The following is a 12,901-nucleotide window of genomic DNA, read 5'->3' as shown; positions in this document are numbered from 1 at the left end:
TATCAATTTGTCCAAGTTGCTTAATCTATCCACTTTCTTGGCAATTTCACAACACGAACCACGAACGGCCAAGTTTAGATGTTATTTTTCTATTCTTTATATCGTATCATTTGTTTAACAATTTAACTACTTGAGTATGTTTCCTCGATCACAACCWTMTRGTGCTCAAAATAGGAAAAGAAATCGGCATGGGGATGAGCCGGCTWGATTGACTAGGTTCCAAACCCCTTCAAATAGTTTATTTTGGTTTTTATACACACATATAAGGGGCATTTTTTTGGCTTTCCGCCATGGGCATTCAAAATCTCAGGGCCGGCCCTGTGCAAGGGCAATAGTTCAAGGTACAAAGGCTCTGTATAGTAAATACAGAGGCTTTGTATGACATAACTTAAAATTTGACAAAAATGGATTCAGAGACTCTGTATAGTACATGCAAAGACTCTCTACGACGGATCTAAAATACACATATGTATGCTAACTTTGAGTGAAGAAGTTTGTATTATATGTACAGAAGTCTGACTTAGCGTTGGATATTAAGCCTAGATTAATAATTATTATTAGGGCAAATTGCATGAAAAAGTAACGTACTTTAACTTGATTCCTATTTTGGGTAACGTACTTTCAAAACTTTCATTTTGATACCTAAGATGTAAAGTTTTAAACATTTAAGTACCCAGATAACCTAGTGAAGACTAATTTTAGACTAAAAAAAGACTAATTTTAGATTTAAAAAAATCCACATCATTGACCAGGTCAACAAATAATACCGAGTTGGATACTACATCACTCGACACATCAACATGATAATCGGTTAATACTTCAACCAGTTACCCGGGTACTTAAATGTTTAAAACTTTACATCTTAGGTACCAAAATGAAAGTTTTTAAAATACGTTATCCAAAATAAAAATTAAGTTAAAATACATTCTTTTTAATGCATTATTATCTAAAACTAAGTGGGAACGAGAGGGGAGACATGCCATTATCCTTCCCCTTTTCCAAACATACCCTCCATAGAGCTCTTTACTCGAGACTCGAGAGACCCAAATCATCATATACGCAGTAAGCCAGTAACTCGTTGTTTGCGACTTAATCACCGGTAGCTTGATCGCTCGGTTGCATCATCAACGCTTCTCTTCTAACCCACGCCTTTTTTCCACTCATCGATGCACCAACGCCGTTCTTTGCATCGCCATTTGTTGCCTCCGTTGCGCTCTCATCTGCTGCTTCTCCTCCTCCATCTCCGTGCAAATCAGGTTTCTGCCCCTACTTCTCTGTCGCTGCATCTTGTTATATTTAGTTTGTTTGCCTTTCTTGAAGTTTAGACATCCCTGCTGATATGGGCAGTGCCACATTGACACTAGGGTGGGTTTTTCATGGGTTCTCCCATTAGGGTTTTTTGTTCACAAATCTTTTGAAAATTGCTTCTTGATGCTTACGCCCTTTAAGTTCTACAAAGCTTCACATCTTACACACTCTCACGGCCTTACATTTGGTTTGTGGCGTAAGATCAAAATAAAGAGTGGGAACTAGGGTTTAAAGTTTGTTGTGGGTGTTGGGGGTTTCCATCAATTTTGCAGTTGAATTTTGATGATTAATTCATTTAATTGTTGGGTTTGCTGGAAATTGTCCCAAAGAATTGTACATTTATGTTTGTATGTATACTCTAAGGAGAGTTAATTGACTTAACCATGCAAAGTTACAAAGGATTATGCATAATGTCATCTGGTTCACTAAATGATTAAATAAATTCAACTGGAATAGCTAAATTTTTAAAAACCAAATGGTATGCATATATGTGAGTAATTTTAATGCTCATAACTTCCTGCAGCAACTTCTTAATATGATTTTTGTTGCTTCTGTAGTGTAAAGAGAATCACGGCTTGACCAAACTATTTATGGGAAAATATGTTTTTGAATCGTCTACACTCTTCATAGTTGGATGGCTTATGGTTTGTATATTGGTTATCCGTTCGTAAAGACCATAGAGCATGAATTTTTTTTATACATTTGTTTTAATGTAGCAAGCATCATCTGTTATGAAGTCTGGAATTATTCACAGTATTTATCTTATTAATGGAAATGTTACATCAGTAAATCGATCTTTTTATATGTTTATGAATGTAGTGAAATGGGGAGTGACTTGAAGATATGGGTTTCAGACAGATTGATGTCCCTCTTGGGATATTCACAACCCACACTGGTTCAGTATGTAATTAGTTTATGTAAGTTATCTTCAAGTTTAATATTTGACATATATCGTTGTTAAGTTTTCATGGCATATCATTTCATCATTGTTTAGACCCATGCTTGATTCTTTTTAATCTCTTTGCAGCTAAGAAAGCTTCATCACCTTCTGATATACATAGTAATCTTAAAGACATGGGTGTCTCATCTTCAAATGAAACACGTGCATTTGCTGAAGAGATCTTTCGTAAAGTTGAGCATAAGAACTCTGGATCAAATGTGAGGTTATATACATATGAATTAAATGGCTTGCTTGCTACTACTATCAATGACTTTGATTTTGAGAGTTAACCAGTATTTCCATTGCTCATTCTTGTTGTTATTGGTATTTGATAGCCTTATCGCCAACAAGAAGAGGAGGCAGCAATGCTAGCCAAGAAGCAGAGGACTTACAAGCTATTGGAGGCAGACGACGATGATGAAAATGATGAGCGCAATGGCTCTATTTCTGTTGCTCCTCAGTCGAAAAAGGCCGATAAACGTGCGAAACGTTTCAGGAAGAAGACTGAAAATCAAGAAGATGAAGATAATGAGGCATATTGCTTGTACTCTTATTGAAATTTTGATTTATTTTTTTGTGGTAAGCTGCTGGTTTGGTGCTTCTTATAATGATTTGTTACTGCTTATAACTGTACGTGGTGCTGCAGGGAGCTGGAATTTTGAAAGAAGAAAGACGGGTTAAACAAAAAGCTTCTCGCGAGGAATCAGACGGTTCTGAGGTATCTGACATAATATTAATCCTTCTGGCAACAAATCATAATTAAATTGTTTTGAATTGTTTCCTGAATATTTTTAGTCTATTTACCTGTTCTGCTCATGCTAATGAATCTTTCTCCTCTTTAGTGATTGCATTCTGTGACTGCTTAGCTCTTGACCTATATCCTAGCATTGCTTGTGCATGTGGTGTTGAACTTTATTTCCAATTTCTAGCATTGCTAATGCATGTAGGAAAGTCTTGTAACATTTTCATACTTGACAGGTTTGCCATTGAATGCCATATGATATCCTTATCTTTGTGAAATATGAGTCATGATCTGTTGACTATTTATACAAGTAATGCTCGATGTTCATTTTCTTGACAGCTTCTCTTGATACTCTTAAATGATACTTTTGGGTAATTCTTGGGTATCAATTGGCACTCTATTCTTGTTGCAGTCTGAAGAAGAAAGATTGCGTGACCAAATAGAACGAGAGGAGTTGGAACGTCATCTAAGGGAAAAAGATGCAGCAAAGACAACAAAGGTTTGGTTTAATAATCATTTACTCATTTCGTTCCTAACATGAATTGATTTTTGGCCCCTGGAGGATTGATAAACGCAAAGCTTCATGGCTACTGACTGGTTGTCTTTAATAACGAGCTTGTGGTAATTTAGTAAATCGTAAATTAGGGTATACGAGTAGGTTTTACGGAATCAAGGTTTTTGCATTTTATTTATTCTGGGGCAAACATTTTGACCTTCATGAACCGAATGCACGCTTTTCTTAAGAATTATTTCAATTTCAACTTTTATGTTACAACATTTTGTTTTACTCAAATTGTCTTGATATTCAGTACGCTTTGGCCTTATGATGATAAAAGCTATCTTGAATCTTAAACGCTCGCATTGCTTTACTTGGACAACTATTGGAAAGACAAATAGTGTTCGTCTTCAAAACTATTTTCTAGGTATAATGTCGCAGACACTGTTATCATATTGTATGATTCAATGATATGATTATTTGATTCATGGAACACCCGATAGAGCTCATTAATGTATCAAAATATTTCTGAGTTGTCTTTGTGTTAACAAATTGCATTAAATTTTTATCAATGGGTATGTTATCCTAGATTCTAACTAGTTCATACCCACCAAGTTTTTTTTTGTGGTTTGGATCATGATTGTGACTCTCGTATGGCTCCTGTCATTTCTTCTCAGCCTCAGGGTTTTTTAATTCAAGAGGTTACTGTTCTCTTCTTCTCTCTTGTCTTATCTTTTCTTTTCTCTTATCTGTTATTTTCTTCTCACAACTATAGCGATGGTTTGGAACTAAGGCAAGGGGTTTTATGTTTCTGCTTAGTGTTTGTAAGTTGTTTTCATGATACACTATTTGTTTGGTTCTTAATTTTCTTGTTTTTCTCAAAGTGAGGAATTATGTTATTTAATAATTTAAGACAATATTGATTGTAAATAAGACTACATATAAGATTCTGGTATTGCTATAGGATTAATACAAACACTTGTTAGGTGCTAAAGACTATGGTTCACAATTCATGCTTCACTAAAGTACGAGTCTGATTCGTGATAGGAATCATGATTTGACAACTATGATTGCATGCTTAACTTCTTATTGCTGGATGGAGAAATAAGCTATTTGCTGTTCCTAACTTCTCTTTATTTTGTTACAGCTTACTGAACAGAAATTGTCAAAGAGGGAGGAAGGTATATATAGGTTACATATTTAGTTATATACCCCCTCCATCCCAAAATAAGTGTCCACGTTCAAACGTAAATAACCAAATTCTCAAATTTACCCTTAATTCATGCACAAATATTTAAGAGTTGTGAAGAAAGAGAAATTGAATAAGGGTAAATATGTCATTTGGTTAACCAAAAAGTGTAATAATTATGCATGGCTAAAACTGTGTGCCATTCCAAATGTGGACACTTATTTTGGGACAGAGGGAATATCACATAAATCTACGAACAATGCTATAATAACTTTTTCCTGTTTCGTTTATTTGGACAACAGAAGAGGCAATTAGGAGAGCCAATGCCTTGGAACAAGATGACATTGGAGCTCTAAGGTATGAACTGAGCTTTTGCTGGAAACCTTTTTGAACTTTCTTAAATTATGTATATTTAGTTTTGTGTTTTGTTACACTAAGCATGATACGCAAGAAACAGTTGATGGATTTCAGTATTTATAATAACTATAGACTATCAAGTATCAAGCAATTGAATATCTTGGGTTATTTAAAAAACAAGACACATGAAGTTAGTGCTTTACAAGGAATTTTTTAAAGCAAGAAGCTTAATTCAGACATATTTGTGTTGCTACGAAGATAATGTAACCATTCTCGTGCTTTTTTCAGTAATTTGTGTTAAGCACTGTTTCAGTGCGGGCCGCGAGAGCGGTACCAAATCGAGGAGGAATATAATATAAAATGGACCAAGACACATGGTTTTAAATGGGAACAAAAGCAATTTGAACTGCCTTGTCTGCTGCTTGCAATTTTGGTTTGACGTGCTGTGATGCCTCTTCATACTTTGACCTATGTTTTTCGATCTATTATCCTTTTTCAGAAAAGTTTCAAGACAAGAATATCTCAAGAAAAGGGAGCAGAAGAAAATTGAGGAAATCGGGTATTGTTAAAGCTTATTGTTTAACTTTTACCTCTTATAGATTTCACATTCCTAAAGCTGCAAGTGCATGGTGATTAGTATATACCGTACATATTGTTTTATGCTATATTTTATCACATTTAAATTTTGCAATTTCAGAGATGATATAGAAGATGAACAGTATCTGTTCGCGAATCAGAAAGTATCTGAAGCTGAACTTCGTGATCTAAGGTAATTTTCTTTGAAGCTTCCTGATGAAATCTGTATGAACTGGGTTGCACTTGTACCATGTACATACTAATTCACGAGTTTGCATGCACATGCTACATTGTAGTTAGTTTTATGCCAGGCTATTTTTGATTTTCGGCTTCTGACTCTATTTTGTTTGTCAAACTTAAATATCTTTGTATGTTATGTTGGTGAAATACTAAAACTTCAAACCTGTGCTCCATCTCTGATAACCTATAGAGTTAAAACAAAGTTTTGACTGCCTACCTTGTTTAAAAATTATCCATATATGAAATTTATTATGTGTGATTTGTGAAGTTTACTATTTCTTCTATGATTTTTGCATTTGAGGTGTGTTTTTGTGTGCATGAAGGTTTTGCTTTACTAGATGCCTGTATTATGTTTGATGATACAAGTCTCCTACTTGTGCAGAAACAAGAAGCAAATATATGATCTAGTTAAGAAGCGGTCTCAAGAGGATGATAACATTAATGAGGTTACTCTTTGCTTCTTGATAATGCCCTTGACGTTTGAGATTGTTCTTAGAGTTGCTTTTGCTCAATCATAATTTCATATATATTAAGGGTAAGCCTGAACCGCAGATCGGAATTGGCAAGTTCGGTTTGTTTTTGGGTATTGCAGTCTGGCTTTGACTTACAAACGCATCATTTGGTTTGTGGTTGCTAATACCAAACAGAACCAAACCGAGAATATATATATATATATATATATATATATATATATATATATATATATACTATATTTATATTTGGTCGCGTGCCATTATAATCTGAAACGTAATTTGGAAAAAAAAACATCATCTTGTTAAATTTCTGCTGCCAGGCTTTCATAGACCAGTTGATTGTTCACAGATATTAGCCAGAACCGTAAATTTTCGTAACTGGCTTTAGTATAGTGCAAAATATTCTCGTTCTGTTTTAAGCTTCTTTTTCTACTTCTTTCTGAAATGTACCTCACAACATTATTTGGAATGCAGTATCGGATGCCTGATGCTTACGATATAGAAGGCGGAGTTAATCAAGAAAAAAGATTTTCTGTAGCTATGGAACGCTACAGGTTAGAATCAGTGCATGTTATAAAAAGTGGCTGCCACATATACATTGTTGCACACATGCTACTCCTGTTTTCTATTCCTTGGAGACCTTAACTTGAGATTGAAATGATTTTGTTTCCAGAGATTCAAAAGATGGAGATAAGATGAACCCATTTGCTGAACAAGAAGCATGGGAGGACCATCAGATTGGTATGTTGTAATTACCAGTGGCATTTTGTAGTCTGTAGATGTTAACTCGTTAAATAACGGCTTGTCATTTTTGCAGGAAAAGCAACACTAAAATTTGGGTCAAAGAACAAAAAGCAATCTGAAGATTATAAGTAAGCATTTTCTAGTTGCAGTTCTTTTGATTAATCAGTTGGAATTTTTCACTTTCACAACCCTCCCCTCTTTACTTGCTCATTTTTCTTCTTTGTCACAGTGAATTTCTTTTAACTAGGGCACCAGAAGGTTTTCCATCTGGCAAGATCAACCTAATGTTATACATTTTTCTCTGACAGTTTTGTGTTTGAGGACCAGATTGAATTCATAAAGGGACAAGTCATGGGTGGTGAAAATGTATGTCGAGTCCTTGTCATCGTGTGATGTGTTTCCTTGGCCTTCTCTTAACCTGTAGTCAAATGCATTTCTCCCACTTACAGGTCGATGATGAAGCAGATGAGGAGGAACAGGAAAAATCTATGGCAAAATCAGCACACGAGAAGCTTCTGGTGTGCTTTCTTCATTTCTGAAGTATTGACTATCATATTGTTCCACTGATTTAACTTTGTCTGATTTTTAGATGAAAATCATTATCCCTGATATAACTTTTCTGATTTTCAGAAAGTCAACTTTGGTCTCATTTGTTATTCTATGTTTTCTCTTCAGGCAGACAGAAAAACTTTACCTGTATATCCCTATCGGGAGTCTTTGCTCCAAGCTATTGAAGATCATCAGGTCTACTTGAACTCCTTGCTATATATGTTGGTTGTCTTCTTTTTTCGCATTACTTGCTCATGATCTTGAAAACATTCAGACTTTATCTGGGTTAAAATGACACACTTTTGGGTTTACATTTGATTGATGCCTTATTAGGTTCTTGTCATTGTTGGTGAGACTGGTTCAGGAAAGACCACTCAGATACCCCAATATCTCCATGAAGCTGGATACACTAAACGTGGAATGGTACTCTTGTAATAAATCAAACTTATTCATCTATTTCGTTTAAATAACCAAAGGTTTTCCGACCTGTTCATATTTACCTTTTGTTTTATGATCTCTGTCACTTGGTCTACTTTTGTATAGCAATAATTGATGGTAACTTTCCCATTACAGAAAGAATCATGCTTGTGTTTATATAGGGGTAGTGTCAGATTTCAAATCCCAACTTTTTGTTACGAAACGTTTATTTGGTTGGTAATTTTCCTGTGGTACCGGGTGGGGTAATAGTTTATGTTGCAATTCCTTGTCATATCGTTGTCACAATATATTCTTTGCTAGACTCGTTCAATCATGATAGATGACTGCATCTTTTATAGAAGTAACTTATTCATGGGTTTATCTTTGTTACTGGAAAACAACATTTCTAAGTAGTTATTTTTTGTACAAATTTTTTAATCAGACGGTTCTAATCTGTTTGAGATTATTGTTAAGATAAGAAATGTCTTATGGTTATCTTGCATTCTGGTATATTTGCTGCAATTGCATGTTTTTTCCAACATAATTCTGGTGCTACACTTGAATATGATAAAGTGCCAAGTTCCATCATCATACTGTAAATCATGATTTTTTACAACTCTGTTGTAGGTTGAATACTTCTCCTATGGCACAAAAGTTTCTACGTGCTACACAGTAGTTGTGACTTTTTTTTTACTTTCACACAGATAGGGTGTACACAGCCTAGAAGAGTTGCTGCTATGAGTGTTGCCGCTAGAGTTTCTCAAGAAATGGGAATCAAACTGGGGCATGAGGTATGTGTTTTGGTTTAACTTTAGGCTTTTAATTTCTTAGCATCTCATTTTGTTCTCTCTCTTCCTTTGAGAGGTAACTAGGATGTGCTTCTTGTAAATATTTTCTGTAGATTTTTGGTGACGGTGTCAAAATATAAAGCACATTGTTTGAGTATCTGATTTCTGCCATTTTGTTAACAGATACAGCTTCCCTACTGCCAGACAACTAAACTCTACTCTGAAATCATTTTGGTTTATGCTTTCAGGTTGGCTATTCTATACGTTTTGAAGACTGTACTTCTGACAAGACGGTGCTCAAATATATGACTGATGGTATGTTGCTACGAGAATTTCTTGGTGAACCTGATCTTGCAAGTTACAGGTATGTTATATTTAGCAGTAAATTAATATGTTGTTGATATATTTGCAAACAAATGTTAATTGACTAGAAAACAGTGTGGTGATGGTGGATGAGGCTCATGAAAGGACGTTGTCAACTGATATCTTGTTCGGTTTAGTTAAGGTAAATCTAAAACTCGCATCCTTCTGCATATTTTAAGGCTCTATTTGGATAAGAAAATCTGAAGCATGTAGGGAACTGTTTCTATTCATTGGTTTGACCCGTTTATCCTGCTCTTCTTTCAGGATATTGCTCGCTTCCGTCCTGACCTCAAGTTGCTTATCTCCAGCGCCACTCTTGATGCAGAGAAGTTCAGCGACTACTTTGATTCTGCTCCAATTTTTAAAATTCCAGGAAGGCGATTTCCTGTTGAAATAAATTATACAAAAGCACCAGAAGCTGATTACCTGGATGCAGCCATTGTCACGGCACTTCAAATCCATGTTACTCAACCCCCTGGAGATGGTGACATATTGGTCTTTCTCACTGGCCAGGAGGAAATTGAAACAGCCGAGGAGATCCTTAAACACCGAACACGGGGATTAGGGAGTAAAATAGCAGAATTGATAATATGTCCCATTTATGCAAATCTCCCTACTGAGCTTCAGGCAAAAATATTTGAACCCACTCCTGAAGGGGCACGCAAGGTGGTCCTTGCCACTAACATTGCAGAAACATCATTGACAATTGATGGCATCAAATATGTCATTGATCCTGGATTTGTTAAGATGAAATCTTATAACCCTCGTACAGGGATGGAATCATTATTGATCACTCCTATCTCAAAAGCATCTGCAAATCAACGTGCTGGTCGATCTGGACGAACTGGTCCTGGAAAGTGTTTCAGGTTGTATACTGCTTACAACTATTTTAACGACTTAGATGACAACACTGTCCCAGAAATCCAACGAACCAACCTTGCAAATGTCGTGCTCAGTCTCAAGAGTCTTGGGATCCATGACCTGTTGAATTTTGATTTTATGGATCCACCGCCAGCGGAGGCATTACTTAAAGCCCTGGAGCTACTCTTTGCCTTAAGTGCACTTAATAAACATGGTGAATTGACAAAGGTGGGTAGAAAGATGGCAGAATTCCCACTTGATCCAATGTTGTCCAAGATGATTGTTGCATCCGACAAGTATAAATGCTCAGATGAGATCATTTCGATTGCTGCCATGCTCTCCATTGGAAGTTCGATATTTTATCGTCCAAAGGACAAACAAGTCCATGCAGACAATGCTCGCTTGAATTTTCATATGGGTAATGTTGGGGATCATATAGCACTGCTTAAGGTAAGGTTGATATATAGATAAATTTGTGTTTTGATGGTTTAATGTTGCAGTTCAATTGCTTGAATTTATAGAATCCAACTTTGGAAAGCTGATTTTCTTTGATATCTTTAATCTTTTCAGGTTTACAGTTCATGGAAGGAAACAAACTTCTCTACACAGTGGTGCTATGAGAATTACATTCAGGTACCGTTTTTCTTTTGAAAGATACCTTGTTAACGATCTTTCTTGTTGATGTGTCACAAAATTTAATCTCATGATATATAACCTGATGCTTGCCTATATGTTAACTTTATTCCAGTTATGTAGATATGGTTAGTATTTTGCATTTTCTTATGGGCTTTGGAATTCCTCTTGTGCAGGTGAGGAGTATGAAGCGTGCCCGTGACATAAGAGATCAACTGGAGGGGCTACTGGAAAGGGTTGAAATCGAGTTAGTATCAAACCCTGGCGATTTAGAAGCAATTAAGAAGTCCATAACCTCAGGTCATAGAGAAACTGGTTATTGGAGTAGTTTTAAGTTGGGTTATAACTACTTTTGTAAACTAATGTGAGTGTCTATCTATGTATTTTAGGATACTTCCCCCACTCAGCAAGGATGCAAAAGAATGGATCCTACAGGACTGTTAAACATCCCCAGACTGTTTATATTCACCCCAGCTCTGGTTTAGCTCAGGTAGATTATCCTTACATTGTTATATTTCAATGTAGAAGTGTAAGTTGTACATGGCAATTTGTTGTTATAGTTGTTGGTGCTTTTGGTTTTGTGTGTGAAGGTACTTCCTAGATGGGTGGTATACCATGAGTTGGTGCTGACCACCAAGGAGTACATGCGACAGGTAACTTTTGCTGAAACGGAATTGGGGTTATTGTGTGTATTGTTGCATGATGTTATGATGGTTTGAATTTCGAAAATGTAGGTGAGCGAACTAAAACCAGAGTGGCTGGTGGAAATAGCACCTCATTATTATCAGCTGAAGGACGTCGAAGATTGTATGTTCTCTCTCTCTCTCTCTCTCGCAAGTTTTAAAAAATCATAATGATTGAAATAACAGTTGGTCGTTGGCATATATGATGACAATGATGATGTTAAATGGATATTGATTTTGCAGTGGCATCAAAGAAAATGCCTCGTGGGGAAGGTCGTGCATCGAAGGATTGACAAAAAGATAGGAGGAGAAATAGGATATATATAAATATAGTTGCTGCCTGTAAATACAATTTTGTAAATGCTGTTGTGCAAGATGAGAGAGACCTAGGTGATATTGTTTCTCTACTAATCCTGGTGATAGTTAGGGATTAAATATTATATTATAGTAGAGGATAATCACAAGAGTAGAGTTTTTTTATTTTGTAGACAATAACTTTGACATACAAGTTGGGATTAATCTCCATTATGGATCATGGGTGTTTTTTTTGCTATTGTTGGATGAATGTGTAATGCCAACTAAATTAATGGCAACATCAGTAATTTGGAGAAGGAAATTAGAATGATTGTAGCTGTTCCAAGATTTGAGTTTTGGAGTTTGATTGTTAGCATCATTGAATAAAATAAGATCAAACTAATACTATTATTTACTTAATGGGTAAGATCTTAGTCCACCAAAATGCCATCGTATGCAACAATTTACCCGGTAAGCGCTACGTGGTAAGAGTCGTCGTCCTTACTTACCGGGTAAGACTCTTGGTTCTTGTCTCGTTCTTACCGGGTAAAATTCTTGGTTTTTACCATATTAATCCGGTGAGGTAACGTGACTTGATAAGTGCTTATCCGGATAAACGTTTGGTAAACGGGCTCTAACTCTGAGTATGGTATGACCTCTGAAATTTAAACTACTGCTAACAAGTAAACCATGGTGTTTGCTACGAGGGATCAACCTTATGAACAAACACTATATATTATTGCTCTTTGTTAGAACAACCAAGGCAATGCAAGCAATGTAAAAATAAACAATATATACTTGTGTATACATATAGGGGAAGGATATTTTGTAAACCAAACCATTTATAGAGACCGTGAAAACAGTTGATTTCATTGTTTATTTTAGTGAAATTCTTTCATGAAATTGTTTCAAATAATTCATTATGATAAAATGTTTCATATACTTTTGTTTCTGTGTAAAAATTAAAATGTTTCATGTATTTCTCATTTTGATGAAATTTGTTTCACTAAAATTAATAGAATGTTGATGATAATGTCCATAATTATTTGAAATGAATTATTTGAAACAATTTCATCATATTAAACAATTACATGAAAAAATTTCACTACAATAAACAATGAAATCATATTAAACAATTACATGAAAAAATTTCACTACAATAAACAATGAAATCGACGATTTTCATGGTTTCTACAAATGGCTTGGTTTGCAAAATATCTCTCACATATATATATATATATATATAGA

The 12,901-nt window shown here is 35.3% G+C and overlaps 1 protein-coding gene across 8 annotated transcripts; it reads left to right on the top strand.

The window, feature by feature from the left end:
- Nucleotides 1-862: 862 nt before the first annotated feature.
- Nucleotides 863-11,958, top strand: LOC112508735 (pre-mRNA-splicing factor ATP-dependent RNA helicase DEAH1-like). 8 transcript variants are annotated; one of them, XM_025113452.1, is made up of 28 exons: nt 863-1,256; nt 2,128-2,225; nt 2,336-2,466; nt 2,584-2,781; nt 2,895-2,966; nt 3,403-3,489; nt 4,634-4,667; nt 4,978-5,032; nt 5,532-5,591; nt 5,730-5,801; nt 6,231-6,294; nt 6,796-6,875; nt 6,995-7,062; nt 7,139-7,193; nt 7,374-7,431; nt 7,515-7,583; nt 7,741-7,809; nt 7,948-8,037; nt 8,736-8,822; nt 9,068-9,183; nt 9,258-9,324; nt 9,447-10,493; nt 10,614-10,676; nt 10,853-10,976; nt 11,066-11,166; nt 11,267-11,329; nt 11,411-11,483; nt 11,603-11,958. In XM_025113452.1, exons 2-28 carry the CDS (start codon nt 2,132-2,134, stop codon nt 11,650-11,652), a joined length of 3,147 nt encoding a protein of 1,048 aa, XP_024969220.1. In that variant the 5' UTR covers nt 863-1,256; nt 2,128-2,131; the 3' UTR covers nt 11,653-11,958. The 8 variants fall into 8 exon arrangements, with proteins under 8 accessions (XP_024969220.1, XP_024969219.1, XP_024969221.1 ...); XM_025113451.1 differs by having other exon boundaries at nt 863-1,952; XM_025113453.1 differs by having other exon boundaries at nt 863-2,225; nt 2,336-2,439.
- Nucleotides 11,959-12,901: the final 943 nt, after the last annotated feature.

Source organism: Cynara cardunculus (genome assembly GCF_001531365.2).
Source record: "Cynara cardunculus var. scolymus isolate 2C chromosome LG 3, CcrdV1, whole genome shotgun sequence".
NCBI classification, from domain to species: Eukaryota; Viridiplantae; Streptophyta; class Magnoliopsida; order Asterales; family Asteraceae; genus Cynara; species Cynara cardunculus.
The sequence above is the reverse complement of the archived record's forward strand: the minus strand, read 5'-3'. Positions and strand labels throughout refer to the sequence as shown.